The sequence below is a fragment of the Anoplopoma fimbria genome, chromosome 17, assembly GCF_027596085.1.
Source record: "Anoplopoma fimbria isolate UVic2021 breed Golden Eagle Sablefish chromosome 17, Afim_UVic_2022, whole genome shotgun sequence".
NCBI classification, from domain to species: Eukaryota; Metazoa; Chordata; class Actinopteri; order Perciformes; family Anoplopomatidae; genus Anoplopoma; species Anoplopoma fimbria.
This window is the reverse complement of record NC_072465.1, coordinates 17,533,917-17,558,667: the sequence shown is the minus strand read 5'-3', so window position 1 is coordinate 17,558,667 and position 24,751 is coordinate 17,533,917. Positions and strand designations below refer to the sequence as shown.

Sequence of the window (24,751 nt, the reverse complement as noted above, 5' to 3'; positions counted from 1 at the left end):
AGAGGCTGCTCCAGGGATGCTGCAAACAGAGATCACTGCGGCCAGCTCCCTCCCCCTCCGTCCTGTTATTGGTCTAACGGCTTCATGGTGAAAGATGCGGTTGGCTGCCTCTGCTGTCTATTTGGCTTTGTGGGATGAGAATGGGATTTCATGGCTCTGGACACCAGATGCTGTCAGACATGTGAATGACTGCATCCGGGTGGCAGCTCTGGGGAGATTAACCCTATGATGTCTTTTTTTTAAAGTCTCAATGATCAGAATTTACTCTTTGACAAAACAGACAAGGAAAGGAACAAAAAAAAAAAAATCACTGACAAATCGCCCTAATAGATTCCTTTTACTATACTAGGATTTGTGCAGTTATTCACAAATCACACAGATATGTGAGAAACAAAACTTTTCTTATAAATGTGTTTAATAGTAACATATTTTCAAAATAGCTGCATAATATCCACACAGTCTTCAGCTCATTTTAAACGAGTCCCCAGTCATCATGGCCAAATTCTGAAAGAGATCAAATAAGCAAATTCATTATCATTATGTCACTTACATATTACCTTGTCATCCCATGTATTTTAATCTAACAACATGTCTTTGAAAATACTAGTGTATTTGGACGTTTTTGAATACAAATAAATAAATGAATGCAGTCCTTGTAAGAGAAAACTACAATATGGTAAACTAAGGATAATATATTTTATAATTAAATTAAAGTAGGTCAAAGAGTTCTGGAATCAATCTGAAATATCAGCAAAGGAGAATGTATCTTTTGAGAAACATTTACAAAGTTTAATGAAAGCTATAATGTTTAAATTTACACAGGCATGCATATATACAAGTTTTTTTTGTGTGCGTGGTTCTAGCCTGTAAGTGAAGTATACATTCAAACCTTCATAATTAATGGTTCCATCTCCATCTTTATCTGCCTCCTTCATCATCTGCTCTGCCTCAATCTCATGTTAACACTGAGTAAACACAAAAAAGTGTACATAATTATTTTCAATTTCATTTGTTTTATCTGGATTTTAATTTGGGATCAAAACAAACAATATTTGACAGTGCAGTGTAATATATACAATATATCAACTTAAGAGTTAATAAGGAATGCAAATATGTAGTGTAGGGGAAATTGTATGTTTTATTTTTCTATTACTTGTGTTTTTCTTACTTGAGTGTGTTCCAGTCGATATATCCTTTGGCCTCTTTGTCAAATACTTTAAAAGCAGCTCTGAGTTCAGCATTCTGGTTTTTGGTTCTTTCGTGGTACAGTGCCATCAAACCCAGGAAGCTGTCACAGAAAATAATCTGTTTAGGAAAAAAAAAACATTGCATGTGTGCAGCACAGTAACTTTTGCTCAAAAGTTAGTTGGACAGACACATAGACATAAGTGCATATTGTACATGGAAGAGAAAAACAATATATTAGAGATTGTGAAATTTAAAAATAATTAAACATCACAGCCGTTACAATTAGCTAACCATCATTATCTGCATCCCAACATACTGTATCACCGGTCACAATGGATGAATTGAATGAGTTTGTTGAGTGATATTTTCGCATTAAAGAACGTCTTCTGTTTTCTTACATTTTTATGAGAACCCAAGCATTTTAGCTGGATTCTTGAATTTGGATAAAAATGATATGGTGTATAAGGCTGATATCTAAAAAATCCCCATTTTAAGACGTTAGGTTATAATACATTTCTGCAAAACATTTTTCACATCAAAATGACAAAATAGAGTTGATAAAAAAGGCTGCATTATATATGTTTTTTCCCCTTTTCAGTTTAGAGAGAGAGGGGAGACATAAAGAGAGAAAGGTAAGAGTAGGGGAAATGGGAAATTATAAAATGTGTTAGATGAGGTTAGCCTAATGTATTCGTAACTTAATATGACATAAAAGTTATACCAGAATAAAGTCAATTCAAAAGATGCCTCCTCCTTAAATTAGGATAAGGCAGAAAATTATGGTGCAGTTTATCCATGCTTTGCTGGGCACATAATGAAGCCTCCAAGTCACATGACAGTGATTGGAGATTTTGTATATTTGTTTGATGAATTTTCTGTGTGATTCCATTTTAACAGTGATGGCAGTAAACTATGTTTCTATGTTATGAAACTAATTGTATTTAGTAGGCTCTAAACTGAATTTTAATTGGGAAATAAAATCAATAACATCTTAATTAAACAAATTAATTAAACAAACTTTTCCAACTGCCCTATTGCAGATTGTTAACTTTAACTCCAAAACGACTCTGAGAATATCTTGAGGTAATTAGTTGTGTGTATTGTGTATTGTGTGTGTGTGTGTGTGTGTGTGTGTGTGTGTGTGTGTGTGTGTGTGTGTGTGTGTGTGTGTGTGTGTGTGTGTGTGTGTGTGTGTGTGTGTGTGTACGGTGCAACTTGGGTGCACCAACAGTCTTTTTAAAAACCCATTTTACACACATAGTGAAACATTGACACCTAGTGACTCATTTTGTAATCTGCACTAAAAACAGAAAAACTGCAGTTCAGATCATTTTTCTTGTATAATTAATTTAACTCTTAAATCTCTTAAAATTACGCTATACATCTGGAATCTATCTAGATTTGCATTAAAAATCCAAATTTGATTAGGTGCAAAGAGTAGTTCAAAATATGCCTTAAGATTACATTATCTTTACCTTATCAGAACAATTGGCAAACATACATTTTATCTACTTTCCTACACTTAAGGGTGTGTTAATGGGCAGGCTATTATTACAGAGCCAAATTTATCACTTTAATTACTCACTCGGTTTTGGGCTGAACTTTAGACAAAGCTATTCCTCACCTCCAGGTGCAGCTAATAATACATACATAGCATTGGAAGGCATTGGAAGTGGAAGTTCAAATGTTGTCGCAGGTGTGTGTAATACCTTGATATGTATAATTTAAAACTTAATCAGTGGCCCGTAAAGGTAAAAAAAGTAACTTAAATGCAAAAATGATACATTTCCATTGTATGGGTTTATATTCACAATCTTTGTCCACATCTTTGGCCATCTGGCTGAGCTCTCGCTTTGTAGGATTGATCCCCATTAAACTCATCAGCCTCTCCAGCTCCTGTGTCTTCACATCTCCATTTCCCTCTTCGTCAAACATCTCGAAAACTCCTTTGTACTCTGTGATCTGCTCGTGTTAACTTGCTGGCCTGCAAGAGAAAAGGGTGATTGTTTAGAGAGTTGCAGCATTTGATATTAGCAGTTAACAAGATGTAAGAGGAGAATAGATTAGCACAATATAGCGTCTCGAATTACTTCATGTCGAATCTAACAATGTTAATTACATATAGTAGCATAGACAATTTTGTCTGTGAAGTAAGTTCCTTTGTTATGAGGTTCTCACCGTTTTTTCTGGCAGTCCAAACAAAGCTGAGGACAAGTACTGTGGCGGCAGTTACCTTAGAATGAGAAGATATCTTAGCCTCATCATAACCTCACCTTTAATGCTCTTTCCCCAGAGTTCAGAGGAGCGCCCTTCATGGCCTTTTATGGATGGACATGCTATTCACCCATATTAGGCTACTATAATAACAAATGGTAAACAGCATTATAATACTGGAATACAAAATATTGGAAGATAACTGGTTTGATAAACGTGTAATTAGTTAAAATATGCTGTTTTCAAAGTACCCAAGACAAAAAAAAAGATTACAAATTGTGAAAACTATCAGATGCATTCTCACATGGTCTTCTTATGGGAACTGCAATTAGCTTGCTTTTAGCCATTAGCAAGTGTTTTGTGCAGCCCCCAGTGACTCATGAATGCAGACAACCAAATAAGGAGGCACTTAACAGCAAGAAGTTATTTTCCACATTGCAATGGGAACATTAAGATTTCACATTTGTTAGTAAAGGGGCAGGGCTTTGATTCTTTGTATGCCACACGCATACAGTAAAATACAGTACAGTAAACCAAAATGAAAACTTTGACAGAATAATATTTACATTATAGGATGGTCAGCAAGTTAATCCACAAAAAAATAGCATTGAAATGTATATTGTTCTAGTTCTGTACAATCATGATGCACATAATCCCAGTTGAGCCGTAATTTAAACCACAAAGGAAGTCATGTTAGACAGAACCAGCCATTATCACAAGATGGTTCATTTTAGACAGTGAAGTTTGGATCAATCTTGTGGAGAAATCTATAAATAAATGAATTAAAATTGTGGTCAATTTAACGGTAAACACACCTTATTACAGTCAGTGGGCTCTTTCCGACCTACACTATTCAGCAGAAAAAATGCTGACAGTGTTGTTGTAATATGCATAAATTATGTTGTTTATGACACGGCAAAACAATGTTGGAATACTGTCTTCTTCCTGCTTCTGCATCTTTGCAACACAATTAATTTACATGCGATAATCAATGTTTTAGGCATTGGGTGCCAAACCAAGCCTACCCCGAGTTCCAGACAGTTATAGCTATAAAAAAAACAGAGCGAAGAGAGAGGTAAGGAGTTAAACAAAGAGGGAGGATGAGGGATATAAAGGATGGATGGAAGCTGATTGGAAGATGGAAGGGAAGGATCGGTTGCTTGAGAAAACTGACACAGACAGGAGAGTATTGTTTAACCAGCTATAATGCAGTGGGCTTGACAGCTGATTAGAGGTGTGGCTGAGGTTTGACCCTGCTCCCGAACCTTAGTTAATTTGTTCACTTCATTTACTCAACACAAATTCTTATTTAAAAGAAAATGCAATTCAACACCTCAATCCAATGTTTGAAAGCAACTATTTTATGTGAGTTCCGACCATAGACTCTATTTCTATGCATGGAATCTATGACTTCAATCCTTAAATATGAATGCTTGTGTGTTTTTTTTTTTGTAAACTGTGCACCTGTGTACCTACTTTTACTGGTGTCTGGTACTATGCAGCTCAGTACTAAAATGAAATGCAAATCAAATTGGAGTTAGAGACAATTATTTTTTTGGACTTTAACATTCTACTTAATATCTAAGTAATAGGACCCCTTTATTCTGTGATGACTGTTTTGTGTCACTGAATTGTCTTGTTGTAATTTATATTATGTAAACTATTTTCAGGTCTCTCCTGTAAAAGATATGTTAATGTCAACTAAACTTCCAGCACAAATGAAACGTAACTACTATTTGTTGGAGATATCTTAGCTGGAGCGAACAATTTAACAACAGCACATAGATCATTTATGATCATCTTGTGAAATTGTGAAACTACTTTGAAGAATGTAAAATATAAAAACATATTCTGGTTTGTTGAGCATTTGTTTGTTTACCACATAATTCCATATGTGTTCCTTCATAGTTTGGATGTCTTCAATATTAATCTACAATGTAGAAAAGATAAAGAAAGAAAATAAACCATTGAATAAGAAGGTGTGTCCAAACTTTTGACTGGTACTGTATGTTAAACTGCCACAAAAGGGCCAATAACTAGTTAGTTTGGTGCTAAAGAGTCTATTTTTTGTAGCCTATTCTGAATACATCTCTGTACTCAGGCACCAAAGCAAACTGCATAGGCTACACTAATTAACTATGGCCAGATTATGTTGTTGACAGTGCTATTATTAGCCATAGAGCCTTGCTGAAATCATTACTACCACTTCCCACTTCAAGTCCAGCTGGGGCCCGACCAACTGACTCAGCCTTTCAGTTGGAGGGGACTGAAACAAATCAAACAAAACCCCCATGTTCTCTTTGCTTTTAGACCAGTTTAATGAAAAGCCCTACTAAATGAGAAGCGCTACCCATTGTTCAAAGTGAATGAGAGTATCCAACTGTATCGAACGTTCTCTACCCAACGTTCAAAGTGATTGAGAGTATCCAACTGTATATAACGTTCTCTACCCATTGTTCAAAGTGATTGAGAGTATCCAACTGTATCGAACGTTCTCTACCCAACGTTCAAAGTGATTGAGAGTATCCAACTGTATATAATGTTCTCTACCCAACGTTTAAAGTGATTTAGAGTATCCAACTGTATACAACGTTCTCTACCCAACGTTCAAAGTGATTGAGAGTATCCAACTGTATCGAACGTTCTCTACCCAACGTTCAAAGTAATTTAGAGTATCCAACTGTATATAACGTTCTCTACCCAACATTTAAAGTGATTTAGAGTATCCAACTGTATATAACATTCTCTACCCATCGTTCAAAGTGATTGAGAGTATCCAACTGTATATAACGTTCTCTACCCATCGTTCAAAGTGATTGAGAGTATCCAACTGTATCGAACGTTCTCTACCCAACGTTCAAAGTGATTGAGAGTATCCAACTGTATCTAACGTTCTCTACCCAACGTTCAAAGTGATTGAGAGTATCCAACTGTATTTAACGTTCTCTACCCAACATTTAAAGTGATTTAGAGTATCCAACTGTATCTAACGTTCTCTGCCCAACGTCCAAAGTGATTGAGAGTATCCAACTGTATATAACATTCTCTACCCAACGTTCAAAGTGATTGAGAGTATCCAACTGTATCGAACGTTCTCTACCCAACGTTCAAAGTGATTTAGAGTATCCAACTGTATCGAACGTTCTCAACCCAACGTTCAAAGTGATTTAGAGTATCCAACTGTATCGAACGTTCTCTACCCAACGTTCAAAGTGATTGAGAGTATCCAACTGTATATAACGTTCTCTACCCAACGTTCAAAGTGATTTAGAGTATCCAACTGTATATAACGTTCTCTACCCAACGTTCAAAGTGATTTAGAGTATCCAACTGTATATAACGTTCTCTACCCAACGTTCAAAGTGATTGAGAGTATCCAACTGTATATAACGTTCTCTACCCAATGTTCAAAGTGATTGAGAGTATCCAACTGTATATAACGTTCTCTACCCAACGTTCAAAGTGATTGAGAGTATCCAACTGTATCGAACGTTCTCTACCCAACGTTCAAAGTGATTGAGAGTATCCAACTGTATTCGCGTTCAAAGTGTGATTGAGAGTATCCAACTGTATATAACGTTCTCTACCCAACGTTCAAAGTGATTTAGAGTATCCAACTGTATCGAACGTTCTCTACCCAACGTTCAAAGTGATTTAGAGTATCCAACTGTATATAACGTTCTCTACCCAACGTTTAAAGTGATTTAGAGTATCCAACTGTATATAACGTTCTCTACCCAACGTTCAAAGTGATTGAGAGTATCCAACTGTATATAACGTTCTCTACCCAACGTTTAAAGTGATTTAGAGTATCCAACTGTATCGAACGTTCTCAACCCAACGTTCAAAGTGATTTAGAGTATCCAACTGTATCCACCCAACGTTCAAAGTGATTTAGAGTATCCAACTGTATATAACTTCTCTTTACCCAACGTTCAAAGTGATTTAGAGTATCCAACTGTATATAACGTTCTCTACCCAACGTTCAAAGTGATTTAGAGTATCCAACTGTATCGAACGTTCTCTACCCAAAGTGATTGAGAGTATCGTTCTACCCAAAAAGTGATTTAGAGTATCCAACTGTATCGAACGTTCTCTACCCAACGTTCAAAGTGATTTAGAGTATCCAACTGTAATAACGTTCTAAAGTGATTTAGAGTATCCAACTGTATATAACGTTCTCTACCCAACGTTTAAAGTGATTTTAAAGTGATTTAGAGTATCCAACTGTATCCAACTAACGTTCTCTACCCAACGTTCAAAGTGATTTAGAGTATCCAACTGTATCGAACGTTCTCTACCCAACGTTCAAAGTGATTTAGAGTATCCAACTGTATATAACGTTCTCTACCCAACGTTCAAAGTGATTTAGAGTATCCAACTGTATATAACGTTCTCTACCCAACGTTCAAAGTGATTTAGAGTATCCAACTGTATATAACGTTCTCTACCCAACGTTCAAAGTGATTTAGAGTATCCAACTGTATATAACGTTCTCTACCCAACGTGATTGAGAGTATCCAACTGTATATAACGTTCTCTACCCAACGTTCAAAGTGATTGAGAGTATCCAACTGTATCGAACGTTCTCTACCCAACGTTCAAAGTGATTCATCCAACTGATTGAGAGTATCCAACTGTTTAGATGTAACGTTCTCTACCCAACGTTTAAAGTGATTGAGAGTATCCAACTGTATCTAACATTCTCTACCCAACGTTCAAAGTGATGAAGAGTATCCAACTGTATCGAACGTTCTCTACCCAACGTTCAAAGTGATTGAGAGTATCCAACTGTATCGAACGTTCTCTACCCAACGTTCAAAGTGATTGAGAGTATCCAACTGTATTTAAGTATCGTGTCTCTACCCAACGTTCAAAGTGATTTAGAGTATCCAACTGTATATAACGTTCTCTACTTCAAAGTGATTTAGAGTATCCAACTGTAACGCTCAAAGTGATTGAGAGTATCCAACTACCCAACGTTCAAAGTGATTTAGAGTATCCAACTGTATCGAACGTTCTCTACCCAACGTTCAAAGTGATTGAGAGTATCCAACTGTATCGAACGTTCTCTACCCAACGTTCAAAGTGATTGAGAGTATCCAACTGTATCTAACGTTCTCTACCCAACGTTCAAAGTGATTGAGAGTATCCAACTGTATATAACGCGTTCTCTACCCAACGCTCAAAGTGATTTAGAGTATCCAACTGTAAAGTGATAACGTTCTCTACCCAACGTTCAAAGTGATTTAGATATCCACCCCCAACGCTCAAAGTGATTGAGAGTATCCAACTGTATCGAACGTTCTCTACCCAACGTTCAAAGTGATTTAGAGTATCCAACTGTATCGAACGTTCTCTACCCAACGTTCAAAGTGATTGAGAGTATCCAACTGTATATAACGTTCTCTACCCAACGTTTAAAGTGATTGAGAGTATCCAACTGTATCTAACGTTCTCTACCCAACGATGATTGAGAGTATCCAACTGTATCGAACGTTCTCTACCCAACGTTCAAAGTGATTGAGAGTATCCAACTGTATCGAACGTTCTCTACCCAACGTTCAAAGTGATTTAGAGTATCCAACTGTATCCGTTCAAAGTGATTTAGAGTATCCAACTGTATCGAACGTTCAAAGTGATTTAGAGTATCCAACTGTATCGAACGTTCTCTACCCAACGTTCAAAGTGATTGAGAGTATCCAACTGTATATAACGTTCTCTACCCAACGTTCAAAGTGATTGAGAGTATCCAACTGTATATAACGTTCTCTACCCAACGTTTAAAGTGATTGAGAGTATCCAACTGTATCTAACGTTCTCTACCCAACGTTCAAAGTGATTTAGAGTATCCAACTGTATATAACGTTCTCTACCCAACGTTCAAAGTGATTGAGAGTATCCAACTGTATCTAACATTCTCTACCCAACGTTCAAAGTGATTGAGAGTATCCAACTGTATCGAACGTTCTCTACCCAACGTTCAAAGTGATTGAGAGTATCCAACTGTATCGAACGTTCTCTACCCGTCGCTGCTGCTGCTGCGTGGGGTTTCCCAGCGCTGACTGCAGGGTTACCGCGCCCATCTCCCCCTCGTTCGATGGCCGGACGAGAGTGTCGCTACAGAAGGGGCAGATGTTAAGCTTGGCAAACGGGAGACAGTAGGCTGTCTTGTTGAATGAGGTATAGTGATTTTAAAGATTAGCCCTTTTTTTTGTCTGCCTGGGCAGTGTCTTCAGTGCAAGGCTAGTGGGTGTGATCCCCCCCCCTCCTCCTCCTCCTCCTCCCCTCCCTCCCCCTCCCCTCTCCGGTTGGTTGACTGAGGTTGTCAAGCTCCCTAGCCGTAGCCAGCGTTCGGGAAGGGCTGCTCCTCGGAAAACTAACGCTAGCTGGCTAGCTAGTTAGTGAGCTAGCGCGGTGGTGGTGCTCGTTGATGCGTGGATCGGAGGTAAACGCCGTCTTGCCTTCCAGTCAATGCCAAAACGCAAAAAAAAAAAAAAAAACCGCAAATTGAATCAGGTAAGGTTGAAATAAAGCTGACAGGTAACATTGCTCTCTCTCCACGGTCCACTTAACACCGTTTTAACGCCGTTCGCTGGTGGATTGTGGCAGAGAAGTGTCCGGGGGTGGGGTAGCGTTAGCGGGGGTTAGCTTCCTAGCTCCTCGGTTAGCCACGGTTCGCTAACGTTCCATCGGGCGTTCTATCGCGCGCGGCGCGGATAAAGGCTAGTCTGCAGCGGTTGATCCTCGCGCGCTGTATTAACGGACAGTTCCAGAACACATCGCCTCACAAATCACCTCCTGCACCAGGCGGCTCAACGCCACGGCACCGGGGGCGAGCACCGTGCGTGTTGGGCCGGGGAGGCTGCAGAGGTGCATCCCGGCCTAACCACACAGTACTTTAAAGGACTGTGTGGTTATAATGCCCCCAAAACGCTCCCCCTCTGAACACACATTAAGCGGTAATGTCGGCTCACGTATGTGGGGCTGTGGGTCGCTTTGTACCGAACATGTTACGGGTGTCGCTGTCAGAGGAGGGTGGTGACACATTGGGTTGGGCTGGAACAATAAACGTCCTGTAAACAAATTAAACAACACATATTGGGGTGGGTATTTTGCAATAACACAGCAGCCAGGATCACAAATGCACATCCACACTGCAGGCTTTACATAACGATGCATCAGCTCGGTGGTGTTGAGAGGAGGCTTCAGCCGCGTTAACACCCTTTTTTTTTTTTTTTTTTTTTTTTTTTTTTTTTTTTTTTACCTCCACTAATAAGTTAGCATTCTGCTGCCTTCCTGCAACGGGCCGACAACGCCTTTAACTTTAAGTCAGTAACGTTGTTTACTTATTCATGTATCACCCCCTGAGCTCATTTGCAGGTTTGCATCGAGGGATGACAGATGGTCGTCCTGCTACTTTGTGATAAATCAGCTGGTAAAGCATTTGTTGCTGACTGGAGACCAAGCAGGCCGTCGCCGCCCGACCTTGCAGTTCCTACAGGCTGAGGTCCACTTTAGGATTAGAGAAGCCATTAAATATCTGGATACATCCTAATCGAATCAACCGTGCAGTGTCGCCTTTAAGGAGATTGTTGGTATGTAACTAAGTGGATTTCTGGAGGCCACGCAGCCGCCGAGACTGTAGTTGTGCCCACTACACATCGGCTTAAAGCTAACTGCATAGCACTCCATGCAATTGCGGAAGAGCAGCTGAGTCTACCTTTAAGTAGCTGTGGTTGTGTGTTTTTTTTTTTTTTGCATTATATGCCATGAGTTTTGAGTTGTATCCACTTCGTTTGTACAGCAGATTGTTACATTAGAGGTGAGATTGTTACATTTCTCTCTTTTAAACCAGCTCTTCCCTGCCTGCAGGCCTACACTGTGAAGCTAACTAGCGGGCAGCAGTCTGCAAGATGGCGTGTAGCTGCATCCTATCCGATGTCCATCAGTGCAAGTCATATTATCATTACACTGTGCAGCGTTAAGTGAATGTAGGAATCCGATTAGGCGTAGTCAGATGTTTATAGTCTTATTTTTTTCTATTTTTCCACTCTATGGGGCTGAATTGCAGCTCATTTTCTGGTGAAATATGTGTATAACCTCAGTAGCCCAACCCTCTGAACATACTACAGTAACACACGGACTAAAACGGCTATCCAGCAGCCATTCAAATACAATGCAAACCAGCCTACTGTTGTAGGGAAATCACAGAACTGCACACAATGACTAAGTCAACTATCAGCACTGAACACACATTGTTGGGTAAACCTGAACATTTACATCATTTAGAAAATATGCATGTTAGGTATGTTGATCAGTTGCTTTACACTCGTATCTATCAGTCTCAATAAATTGTTGTAACATTACTTTTAAGTGGGCCTATTGTTATGTAATTTGCAAATTACTTGTACGTAGCTTCCTTGAAAAATGCAACTTCATCTTAGTTTATTAAAGCAGAGTAGTTACTAATTATACTGTAGCTGGTCAAACTAGACAACTGAAAGAGGGACTGTACTAGGATCGTGATTTCACCGGCAGTGTTTAAATCCAGGCAATTGCTTTAAGCATGTTGTGTGTAAAAGAATTAAGATTAAACTCATCCTTTTATGATTGGGGAAAACATATTTCTAATGCCTGGAGTGGCTTTGCCAGCTGTTTCTGTGAGTGGACATGGATAGGATTAGAGACTCATTGACGGAGGATTTTAGCTTTTAGGATTATGTAGTTGCTCAGTGATATTGCTGGTTATGGCTTTTTCTATGATCCAGCTTTAGACCTTTGAAACATTGCATTATCATCGTTCAACAGTACAGATCAGCGGACTTGTCCTTTGAGAACAGATGTAGACTACTGCAAAAAGATACATTTATTTTAATTTAACTCGAAATGTAGGAGACACCTTTTAAAAGTAGCAGGCACAGACTGCCCTTAAGGGACCTGAGAACAGCTAGTGAGCTACAACACCAAGCTGTTTGCCACTGCTCATTGTTTATCATGCAGTCAGCTGACCCTGATCAGGCGCTCGGAAAGGAGAAGTGATGAGGGAGAGGAAGTCTTTAACTGTAAGCATCCACAGAGGTCAATGGGAAATAATATTTCCAAATGTGGAATATTTAAAACTTGGGTGTATAACATCACTCCAGGCTATCCCACTTTTGGATTCACCAGCAGTTTTAGGGTTTGGTATACAAACAATCAAGAATGAAAATTAATTCCATCTTGGTATTATTTGATTGAGAACAAAGTGTGAATTTGATATATCCCTAAAGTAAATAAATTAAATGAATAGCCACTTGAGGAGATCAGTTTAGTTGTGACAGAAAATGGCCAGGTTTACCTAGATAGCCTGTCATTTGATTATTCAGAATCGCATTTGAAAGCTAAATAATGACTTAAGAGTTGAATGAAAATTGACATTTTAGTTGTTTCCTTTTCTTTATCTGTTCTTTGCTAAATACATGTTAATGGCCAGGAAAATACAAATCTGCACAACTGAAACAGCTTAATTTTCTCACTGAATAGAAAATAATCTAATTTAGAACAGTTTAGAATATTGTTTAATAATAATTTCAGAGGTTTATCAAGGTTAGAATGGCATTCTGCTGTCCCCTGATGATAATGCATAATAACAATCCATGACACATTTATTTATAGATTAATGAGTGTAAGAGGATAACTGAAAAAGGTCAACCAATCAGTGGACCTAAAGGATAACAGTAAGGTAGAGAAGATGTTGAGTCTTGTTCTGGATCCTCCAGTGACATAGGCCTACTGACTGATATACACCAGGTAAGGTAACTGGGAAGGCAAGGTTGGTCCAACTTGATGGTGCATTGCTGTTTGCAATCTGGATAATTCTTAATTTGATTATAGTTTTATTTAGTCAGAGTTTTTCAGGTTTTACGACAATATATTTGCACTTTGAGCTGGTTTCTGCTCTATGCAAACATGTGCTTTATTGTTTGTTTTTTCTAGATACAAGGGGGCAATACGAAGACAGCTTGCACAGACAGTGGTTTTTATAAGTGATGAGCCACTATGTACTAAGAATGTAGTTTCTAGGTTGTAATCTCCTAATGTCATCTAAATTATCTCCAGAAAATCATTTTTATAATGAACTCAACTGTATTCTTACTTTATCAGTAGAAAATCCTAATTGATCTTGCTTTTGGTCAAAATTGTGTATGCATACTTAACTTTGTTAGCCAGTTTTCTAGGTGCATTTAGAAACCCGTGTCATGATTTAGTATTACTTCCTGCACTATGCAAACATCTGCTTTATTGTTTGTTTTTTCAAGATACAAGGGGGCAATACGTTTCTCATAGAAGGCAGTACAGACTAGTTTTTATAAGTGATGAGCCATTATGTACTTAAAGAATGTGGTCTCTGGGTTGTATATTCAGTAAGCCATATACAACTAGTTGTGGACGTGTGGTTGCATTGTGCTTTAAAAAAGTAGACTTGGACTTTGCATGTGTCATCAAACTCATTGATTGCACACCGTGTGCTACAGCAATTGACATATATAAAATGTTCATTGATAAAGTAACTAAAATTAGAATAGTGGACTCATTTTTCTTATTCTTACTCAAAAGCTTATTCTTTGCTTTAGGTTTAGGGTATCTGAAAATACGGGTTACATATAGTGTAGTTTGGGCCAGTAATTGTCTTATTAGGTTTTTACTCTGATCTCACAGTCCATGTAATGTGGTCCGTGTCTTTCTACGGACATGCCATTATGGCTGGAGGACTTTTATGATTTGCTTTGGCTTCCCTAAAATAATTATCAATAAATGGACTTGAAATAATTTATTTCTTCGCTTAAATAAGTGAACGGAGCAGTTCAAGATGATTTTATATTTGGAACATGTCCTTTGTCTTTTAAGATGTTATGTTTTAGATGAACTTTGAGACAGCCACAAGGCTCTGTCTGTATAAATATAAGTGGCTTATTGATCACTAGGTTAAAATTATATCCAAGGGATTGAGGTCGACAGGATAATGACTGCTTTTCGGATCATCGGAAAGTCATACCTTAACAAGATTTATCCGGCAATCTTAATTGTGTGTCAGGATTATTTTGGTGACATTGAGGTAGGAAAGTAAGGTTGAAATGTACCTGTATGTTACAAATATTATGTACTAGTATGTGAACCCATTTAGTTGATTGAAAAGTCAGTTACAGTTATAGTGAACAGGCTGAAAGTCCTTCTCTACCATTACCTTCTACTGTAAAGAGATTTTCACGGTTCTTTGCTCACGGTTGGGCTAGATATATATTGCCAAAGATTTGGGGCACCATTGTTTTACACCTGGTAGAGTTTGTGCCACATGTACTAAGGCTGGTTTCTTAAAAAAAAAAGAAGCAAAAAATTGATTAAGATTCATGCAAATGATTAAAGTGCTTCTCTTTCTTCTATTTAAGATCATCAAGTGCCCCAGTGACTGGAGAAAGGTAATTAAAAAAGCAGAAGAAAATGAGTGAACTGGACCAGTTACGCCAAGAGGCAGAGCAGCTCAAAAATCAGATCAGAGTGAGTAGCAGGTTTTTAAAACCACTTTTTTATATGCTATACCATCAATTATTGTCAAATTAAGTTCTAGTATACAATGGTGGATGTGAGAAATCTTTCTCTAAAGGTTTGAGTTTGTCTTTTATTCAGGATGCCAGGAAAGCATGCGCAGATGCCACACTATCACAGGTAACAATTAACATTATGATCATTGTCTTAGGTTGAAAAGCATTCGATCTGAAATTTACCAGAGTACTTAATGTTTTGCAGATCACAGCGGCTATTGACCCCGTTGGCCGAATCCAGATGCGTACAAGACGAACGCTGCGGGGTCATTTGGCTAAAATCTATGCCATGCATTGGGGAACAGATTCCAGGTAAAGTATCTGCCAGAGTTATTACTTATGGTGTAAAGGTCGATTAGGTTTATGTTTTTGCCTTCTGTTGTTGCTTGTCAAATGTTGAGCAAAGTTAAACAATGTCTAAATTTAGGAGTTGTAACACTGATGTATATTTTTACATTGTTTTTCAGCGGTGTGACAGGCCTCTTTTTATCCTGCAGTCTTTTTTTGATTTTAGCTAAAAATAGATTTTGTGTGATGACTCTGATGTGGTGGTGTTAATATTGCTTTTTTTAATTTTTGCAGGCTCTTGGTCAGTGCTTCTCAAGATGGCAAACTTATTATTTGGGACAGCTATACCACAAATAAGGTAAGTCATGTTTTATTTTATTCTGACAGGGATCAATTAAGTAACGGTTGAATTTGCAAATTGCAATCTGTGTCAGCTATAGTGATTGGAAAGCAAAGAAATAATGGCGTTTTTTTTTTTGACTAGCAGATGAATCATATGGGCTTGTTTTCTGGTGCTTCACATCCATGATTCTATACATCTCTAAGCCTTTTCATATAGTTCCTGCTCCACTATATTTTAAAACATGCACCTATTAATATAGAGCTCATAAGGTTCTGCTAGAAGTAGAAGGAGGGTATCTAATCTGCCCATGCTGAATTCATTTTGAATAAATTCAAAAGCATTGCAGATCAACTGAGAGAGAAGCATTTGTGGCCTTTGCCCCGGGGCTGCTGTGTCTCGTGTGCAGTAAGTGAGATGGGTGGATGTGGTGCATAGTTTCTGTACCCAATAGGCAATTTGCTGGTGTCCAAACTACAATTAAAATATTTAGCATTAGTTAGGCTTAAAAATGTATATTTCAGATAAGTACCCACAGGCAATGACACTGGTTAAGGATATTTACACATGAGCAGATTATAATGGCATCCTGGTATTTCCATAGTGCTTAAATGTCAAAAGTTAATGATAACTTCAAAAAGTACGACATTTATTTTCAGGTTATCAGGATAGTTAATGTAGACAATGTAAAAAATACTCACTGTAAAGTGGGCGTTTAAGTAAATTAACATATTTGTGTGTGTGTGTGTTTTGTCACGTTTGTTTTAGGTTCATGCCATCCCACTTCGATCTTCCTGGGTCATGACTTGTGCATATGCACCTTCAGGAAATTATGTGGCCTGTGGTGGCTTAGACAACATCTGCTCCATTTACAACCTGAAAACACGTGAGGGAAATGTACGTGTGAGCCGTGAGCTTGCTGGACATACAGGTACATGATCTACTTTGCTTGTTATTTTACTACTGCTAGTTATGTATCTGACATGAAATTCCATATTAATGTCTCCTCTTTTGATTCTTTGAATATCAGGATACCTGTCCTGTTGTCGCTTTCTTGATGACAACCAGATTGTTACAAGCTCTGGAGACACCACTTGGTAAGTAAAAGTATTGCCTGCGTTGAGTTGCTATACAGATATTGGAAAAATATCAAAAAGGTAATATGATTGTGTATTTCAATTTATAGTGCACTTTGGGACATTGAGACTGGCCAGCAGACAACCACATTTGCTGGACACACAGGTGATGTCATGAGCCTGTCATTGGCCCCTGACTCACGGTTATTCGTCTCTGGTGCTTGTGATGCCTCTGCTAAACTCTGGGATGTTCGAGAGGGCATGTGCAGACAGACATTCACTGGCCATGAGTCTGACATCAATGCCATCTGTGTAAGTCATTTAAAAAATCTCTACTGCATCGGATGTATCCATTTCTTTCTTTTTTTTTAAAACCGTTAATATAGGTGTAATTTTTGTTTATATGTATCCCTCTGTTGTGCATTAATGATTTCTCTTTTGGTATCTTTAGTTCTTCCCTAATGGCAATGCCTTTGCCACGGGCTCCGATGACGCCACCTGCAGGCTTTTTGATCTGCGTGCTGATCAGGAATTAATGATCTACTCTCATGACAATATCATATGTGGGATCACCTCCGTTGCATTCTCAAAGAGTGGCCGTCTTCTTCTGGCGGGATATGATGACTTCAACTGTAATGTGTGGGACACACTAAAAGCTGACCGTGCTGGTAAGCAATTGAGGCATTATCTAAAAAGGCAGCCCTATTTTTGTAACACGAAGGAACATGATACATAAATGCGCTTGGGTCAATAATTACTTGTGATAAAAATATACTTGCTTGCTGTCTTGTTGACTAAATTACGATTGTTGTGCTTGTCTAGGTGTGTTGGCTGGACATGACAACCGCGTTAGCTGCCTGGGAGTTACTGATGATGGCATGGCAGTTGCAACAGGATCCTGGGACAGTTTTCTGAAGATCTGGAATTGAAGCCTGAAGGTTCTTTTTTTGTAATTATTATTATTATTGTTTTAATACATTCGTACCTAAGCTATTGTATTCTTAGTTAAGTGCTAGTCCAAAACCTGTAGGTGCACATTTGTTGAAGCCTCATCGTTTGCTTGACTGGAGTGGAAGCTGATGTGCACTTTCACTACTTTTGTCCCCTTACAGGAATAAGTGAAACACAGTTGGCTCAATTTAATATCTTTCTCTTTCCTAGTTTTTTTTGCCCGGCTGCATATTTCAAACACCTGCTAGCTTAAATGGATCCTAGCATTATTTGTTGACTTATAGTGGATAATAATATCCAGGCCAACATGTCCTCTTCCGTGCGCAGATTGTTTCCTAAGTGCATTTCAGCCAATGGTTTCCACGGGGATGGGTAGTAGCAGGTTACATTTCCGCCCTTACATGTACTCACGTACATTTTTTGAGTCAATTGTGCTTTTCAGAGTAGTGTTAATGCAGCTTACTTTTTACTCTTACTTGAGTAGATTTTTTTGCGAAAAGTCATTACTTTTTACTCCTTTACATTTGGGTGCATCATCATCATTATTGTGCTACTTTTATTTTCATGCATTCATGATCAGTTATGAAGAAGGTGGTCAGCTTGACCCAGGTCTGCTAGCCCTTTCTTATCCTAGTGCAACCACGCCCCCACGGGACTCTGTTGAAAGCAGCATTGCCATAAATGCAGCAGGAGTAAAGTTAACGTTGTGGCTTTCAAATAGCGCTAGCAGCTAATATTTACAGACGCAATGACAGCGCACAGTGCAGTAACACTGAGCTGACAGAGAGTCTGTTTTATTTTTGCTAATAAGTGTAATAACATATCCACACAGTATCAACTACTACTACCCCTGCTTCAGTCATAATGTAAATATTCAAGCTAAAGTTATGTGAGCAGTATGTATTTACGAGTCATGAAGAGAGACAGAAAAATAGAGACCAAATTATGAACACAAAAAAATGAAACTTATTTTATTTCTCGTGGACATGACAGATATGTTTCCACCACAGATAGTCTTACTCAGTTCAAAGTGAAGAAGACACAACTGTATTTAATAGGCAATTTATCCAGGCCAACATGTCCTTTTTGATCATAGCATCTCCTAATTAGCATCTCCTAATTAGCCTAAACCATTTGAATGTTGGGTGTTGACCCTAAAAAAAACTGCAGATACCTTTTTTTCAGTAAAATGTGCTTCCGATTGCCGATGTTAACAGGTAGCCGAAAAATTGTGAGCGAAGTGATGGGCAGTACCATAATTGAGTAACTGGCTACTCAATTAATTAATTTTGTTCAGCTCCTGGAGGACTTTTTTTTTTTTTTGTAAAAGCAACAGTACTTTTACTGGAACACGGTTTCTGGCTGCTATAACCACCTCTGGCGTCCCGCCTCTTTTGCTCTCCACTCAAACTGTTTACCTGCATGCAACCAAGGCCCGTTCAAACGTGCTTGGCCAATACATCTCGGAGCACAAACGGAAACCAAAACACTTCCAATACCAACATCTCCAAATAGGCCAAACATGTTTTATCTTGTTCTGCAGCTGGTTGCAGATGTCTAAACCCTAACCCTAACTCTATAATGAACACAAGCTGCCGCCTGCATTCTTATATCAATCTTTATTAGATAGCTTTTTGTTTAGACCTTTTCCCATTAGGTCTTACATTTACAAAAGGTTCAGGTGGCTACAACTGTAGGTCAAATTAGATGAGCTAAATGTTCATTTTGGTTGTCTTTGTTTCCCAGATGTTCTTTTAACTCCAAAGTTGACTGGAAGACCATTACAACTTCAGAATGTTCACAGCATCTTCTTCAACACTGTTTAAACTGACTTGGACACCACAAAAACGAAGGGAAACCAATGCCTTTCCTACACAAAGAAGAGCACAAATGTTTATCACCTAGTTAAGAAAGGATCTCCTGTGGTATCAAATCAGAAACTTGTGCATTCCTTCTTGGACCATTTTATGTTACCTTGAAAGAGAAAACAACACTATCATCCCATGCAAATGTGTGCGTCTTGAAAGCAAATGTTGGAGTGTAATTGTACAAATTATTTAACTTTTTTTTTTTTTTTTTTTTTTTTTTTTTTTTTAAGAATTCTATTCTGATGGTTTGTTATTCTTGATGGCTTTCTTTTTGTCATATTTCTTTAGTGGTTTTAGATATGTTTGAATTACAGCTTGTCTTTCTAATCCAGTTAAATCATATAAAACAGATGACGGAAAACATGCAGCAAGTAATGCAAGTAAAAGCTTGGATCATATTACACGAGCAGCTTTCAAAATGTCCATTATGTATTTATATACTAGCTGTTTTTGTTTCATCACAGCCTTTTGCACATGAAGAAGCTTTGCCTCTCAACTAATACTATGTTAACTAACCAAGCACATGCTATAAGTTATGAATGCTCATTCCAGTACAAAAGGAGTTATTACGAGTAACTTATCCAGTTAACCCCCTTAATTCTTGTACATGCCTTTGACTTTGGGTGGGAAGGGGTGGGGTAGCAATGGAAGGTGCTGAGATAGTTGGGGCATGGCTGGATTTTATTATATGGATGGGGGATTGTGTTTAGTATCCACTTTGAGTGAAACACCTCACCTGACTAAATAGACACTTCCTTTGCTTGGGACTGCAGTTGCAACTCTGTGAATGAAATGTACAAATCAATGTCTGAAAATAATGGTCTGATGTTTTAAGTTAAGACATTTAATTTTGTCTGCCATGGGTTAATTTAGATGTGCATGCTGTAGACTTGCTTTCAATGGTGCAAAATCCTAGATTATTTTTTTTTCTGAAAAGGAGAGTACCTATTGATTGAATTTAACAGAAGCCAATTTCTTTTTGGCTCAAATTCTGCATACATGATGTACTAATACTGGTAACGCTATGCACCAGAGTGAGCAAGAATGGAGACAGACTTAATATTGACTGCATACGTAGTGTAAATTATGCTTACCAGTTCTATTGATGCCAATTTTTGTAATAATTATAACAATCATTGTAAGAATTCTATCCTTGACAAGTCCTTTTTTTCTCTCCTCCAAATCTTCACTCTCAATGGAACAAAAACGTCCTCACATACTGTCCATACTTAAACTTTTGTACATTTTTTTTTCTTGGTCTTAAATTGAAAATCAGAGCATCTGAATGACAACATTTCACTGTATACAGAAGCACTTTTGTTAAAGTTGTGACATATTCTCACTTTTCTTTTTTTCTGCAATGATGTACAATAAATGTGATGTATTCGTGTGTGGCCACAAGTGAAAATGCAATTCAACTGAGATGGATTCCCTTTTCTCTTTTCATTAATATTATAGAGCTCTGCACCCTTATGTACCTTTTCACTTTTTGTATTTCATTTCAGTCTGTTGGTGTTACACGGTGAGCTGGATGCAAGATAGATACTGTACTAAATTGTACTGTTATTGATTGAAAAATGTAATAAAAAGCTGTTTGAGATCTCTTTGTTGAGTTGAATCTATGACCTGCATTAGATTTTAATTGTGTATATTAACATTCAGATTTAACATTTCTCTGCTTTCTGATCCGAAATTGGTAGTAGTTGTGCGTAGATAGATTTCTCACTAAGTAAAACAAGCAACACTAGACCAAATATATTTTGTTAAAAATGATACACTCCAAGCTCCGCTATAATAGATACTGTTACCACTTTTTGAAATTCTTTGAGTTTTTAGTTCTAATTACATAAATATTAAAATATTATAGTATGAAATTAAAATGTCAATAAGGTACGTCATAAAAAAGGTTAATACAAATGTAACAAAATGTCATAGTATGTCATGAACATGTCAAAAAAAGTCACTATAACATGTTATTAAAAATGATGTACAGTTTTTCATAAATATGTGGGGGAAAAAAAAAAAAAATCATTGTACAGCATTTCTTTCATTATTTCATCATTTTTTAAAAAGTATTACTGTATTCCATAAAAGTGTCATAGTATAGTACAGTGGGTACGGAAAGTATTCAGACCCCTTTAAATTTTTCACCCTTTGTTTCATTGCAGCCATTTGCTAAAATCGAAAAAGTTCATTTTTTTTTTTTTTTTTTCATTAATGTACACTGAGCAACCCATCTTGACAGAAAAAAACAAATGTAGAAATTTTTGCAAATTTATTAAAAAAGAAAAACTGAAATATCACATGGTCATAAGTATTCAGACCCTTTGCTCAGTATTGAGTAGAAGCACCCTTTTGAGCTAGTACAGCCATGAGTCTTCTTGGGAATGATGCAACAAGTTTCTCACACCTGGATTTGGGGATCCTCTGCCATTCTTCCTTGCAGATCCTCTCCAGTTCTTTCAGGTTGGATGGTGAACGTTGGTGGACAGCCATTTTCAGGTCTCTCCAGAGATGCTCAATTGGGTTTAGGTCAGGGCTCTGGCTGGGCCAGTCAAGAATGGTCACAGACTTGTTCCGAAGCCACTCCTTTGTTATTTTAGCTGTGTGCTTCGGGTCATTGTCTTGTTGGAAGGTGAACCTTCGGCCCAGTCTGAGGTCCTGAGCACTCTGGAGGAGGTTTTCTTCCAGGATATCTCTGTACTTGGCCGCATTCATCTTTCCTTCAATTGCAACCAGTCGTCCTGTCCCTGCAGCTGAAAAACACCCCCATAGCATGATGCTGCCACCACCATGTTTCACTGTTGGGATTGTATTGGGCAGGTGATGAGCAGTGCCTGGTTTTCTCCACACATACCGCTTAGAATTAACGCCAAAAGTTCAATCTTGGTCTCATCAGACCAGAGAATCTTATTTCTCATAGTTTGGGAGTCCTCCATGTGTTTTTTGGCAAACTCTATGCGGGCTTTCATATGTCTTGCACTGAGGAGAGGCTTCCGTCGGGCCACTCTGCCATAAAGCCCCGACTGGTGGAGGGCTGCAGTGATAGTTGACTTTGTGGAACTTTCTCCCATCTCCCTACTGCATCTCTGGAGCTCAGCCACAGTGATCTTTGGGTTCTTCTTTACCTCTCTCACCAAGGCTCTTCTCCCACGATTGCTCAGTTTGGCTGGACGGCCAGGTCTAGGAAGAGTTCTGGTCATCCCATACTTCTTCCATTTAAGGATTATGGAGGCCACTGTGCTCTTAGGAACCTTGAGTGCTGCAGAAATTCTTTTGTAACCTTGGCCAGATCTGTGCCTTGCCACAATTCTGTCTCTGAGCTCCTTGGGCAGTTCCTTCGACCTCATGATTCTCATTTGTTCTGACATGCACTGTGAGCTGTAAGGTCTTATATAGACAGGTGTGTGCCTTTCCTAATCAAGTCCAATCAGTTTAATTAAACACAGCTGGACTCCAATGAAGGAGTAGAACCATCTCAAGGAGGATCAGAAGAAATGGACAGCATGTGAGTTAAATATGAGTGTCACAGCAAAGGGTCTGAATACTTATGACCATGTGATATTTCAGTTTTTCTTTTTTAATAAATTTGCAAAGATTTCTACATTTCTGTTTTTTTCTGTCAAGATGGGTTGCTGAGTGTACATTAATGCGAAAAAAAATGAACTTTTTCGATTTTAGCAAATGGCTGCAATGAAACAAAGAGTGAAAAATTTAAAGGGGTCTGAATACTTTCCGTACCCACTGTATGTATTAAAAATGTTTGAAAAAGTAATTGAACAGCAAATCAAAAAATTCCAAAAATGTCAGTGTTCTATGTCATATAATTGTCATAGTTTAGTTTGTCAGAATAATGTTAGAAATCATACTGTATTACGTTATGAAAAATATTAAAACTTTAAAAAGAAGTAATATCATAATGTAGTATGTCATGAAAATGTAAAAAAAAAAGTCATAGCATGTCATAAAAATAAGAAAAAGCAATATTATAGTACATCAACAACATGTCATAATATAGTATGTCATTGAAATGTAACAAAACAAAGTCATGTTATGGCATGTCATAGAATTTGCATACTATAGTAAATCAAAACGTCCTATTACATCTTATCATGTTTGTCTGTTAAGTCTCTTTCTGTCGGCAGTTGAGATGCTGCTGCCCCAGCAGACCACTCCATAAAAAAATGGCTGATGCCACCACAGAGTAAAAAGGTCCTCTGGAAAAAATGAAGAGACCACTTCAAAATGATCAGTTTCTCTGGTTTTACTATTTATTGGTAGGTGTTTGAGTAAAAAGGACAGGACAACTGGTCAAAATAACAAAAAAGATGCAGTGTTTTCAGATCTCGAATAATGCAAAGAAAACAAGTTTATATTCATTTTTAAACAACACAATACTAATGTTTTAACTTAGGAAGAGTTCAGAAATCATTATTTGGTGGATTAACCTTGATTAACAATCACAGCTTTCATGCGTCTTTGCATACTCTCCACCAGTCTTTCACATTGCTGTAGGGTGACATTATGCCACTCCTGGCGCAAAAATTCAAGCAACTCGGCTTCTGACCATCCATCTTCCTTTTGACCACGTTCCAGAGGTTTTCAATTGGATTCAGGTCTGGAGATTAGGCTGGCCATGATAGGGTCCCGATCTGGTGGTCCTTCATCCACACCTTCACTGACCTGGCTGTGTGGCATGGAGCATTGTCCTGCTGGAAAAAACACTCCTCAGAGTTTGGGAACATTGTCAGAGCAGAAGGAAGCAAGTTTTCTTCCTTTGCTTGATTCATGCGTCCTTCACAAAGACAAATCTGCCCGATTCCAGCCTTGCTGAAGCACCCCCAGATCATCACCGATCCTCCACCAAATTTCACAGTAGGTGCGAGACACTGTGGCTTGTAGGCCTCTCCAGGTCTCCGTCTAACCATTAGACGACCAGGTGTTGGGCAAAGCTGAAAATTGGACTCATCAGAGAAGATGACCTTACTCCAGTCCTCTATGGTCCAATCCTTATGGTCTTTTGCAAACCTCAGCCTGGCTCTTCTTTGTTTCTCATTGATGAAGGGCTTTTTTTATAGCTTTGCACAACTTCAGCCCTGTGCCTGAGAGCCTGTTTCTAACCGTCCTCGCCGTGCACTTCACCCCAGCTGCCGTTTGCCATTCTTTTAGGAGGTCACTTGATGTCATCCTAAGTTTGTTGCGTGACATTCGAATGAGTTGGCAGAGAGTCGTTTTCTACCTCTG

At 38.2% G+C, this 24,751-nt stretch overlaps 2 protein-coding genes across 6 annotated transcripts; one reads left to right on the top strand and one right to left on the bottom strand.

Annotated features, from left to right (window-relative positions):
• Positions 1–462: 462 nt before the first annotated feature.
• Positions 463–10,281, bottom strand: LOC129106329 (calglandulin-like). Its single transcript, XM_054617715.1, is given in 8 exon segments — positions 463–504; positions 882–978; positions 1,166–1,313; positions 3,000–3,157; positions 3,159–3,172; positions 3,367–3,405; positions 9,429–9,545; positions 10,201–10,281. Coding segments are annotated over 8 exon segments (696 nt in total).
• On the top strand, positions 9,449–21,111 carry gnb1b (guanine nucleotide binding protein (G protein), beta polypeptide 1b). Of its 5 annotated transcripts, none has more exons than XM_054616227.1 (11): positions 9,449–9,585; positions 14,832–14,940; positions 15,070–15,108; positions 15,190–15,296; positions 15,567–15,630; positions 16,381–16,543; positions 16,643–16,709; positions 16,799–17,000; positions 17,140–17,356; positions 17,511–17,626; positions 19,386–21,111. In XM_054616227.1, the coding sequence occupies exons 2-10, from the start codon at positions 14,884–14,886 to the stop codon at positions 17,615–17,617; spliced, it is 1,023 nt and encodes a 340-aa protein (XP_054472202.1). In that variant the 5' UTR covers positions 9,449–9,585; positions 14,832–14,883; the 3' UTR covers positions 17,618–17,626; positions 19,386–21,111. The 5 variants fall into 5 exon arrangements, with proteins under 5 accessions (XP_054472202.1, XP_054472203.1, XP_054472200.1 ...); XM_054616228.1 differs by lacking the exon at positions 9,449–9,585 and adding an exon at positions 9,705–9,850; XM_054616225.1 differs by lacking the exon at positions 9,449–9,585 and adding an exon at positions 9,705–9,921.
• Positions 21,112–24,751: the final 3,640 nt, after the last annotated feature.

Coding starts and splice junctions, on each gene's coding strand:
- gnb1b (XM_054616227.1), top strand. CDS start 14,884: ATGAGTGAACTGGACCAGTTACGCCAAGAGGCAGAGCAGCTCAAAAAT. Junction 15,297..15,566: donor CATTGGGGAACAGATTCCAG/GTAAAGTATCTG, acceptor TAATTTTTGCAG/GCTCTTGGTCAGTGCTTCTC. Junction 16,710..16,798: donor AGCTCTGGAGACACCACTTG/GTAAGTAAAAGT, acceptor TTCAATTTATAG/TGCACTTTGGGACATTGAGA.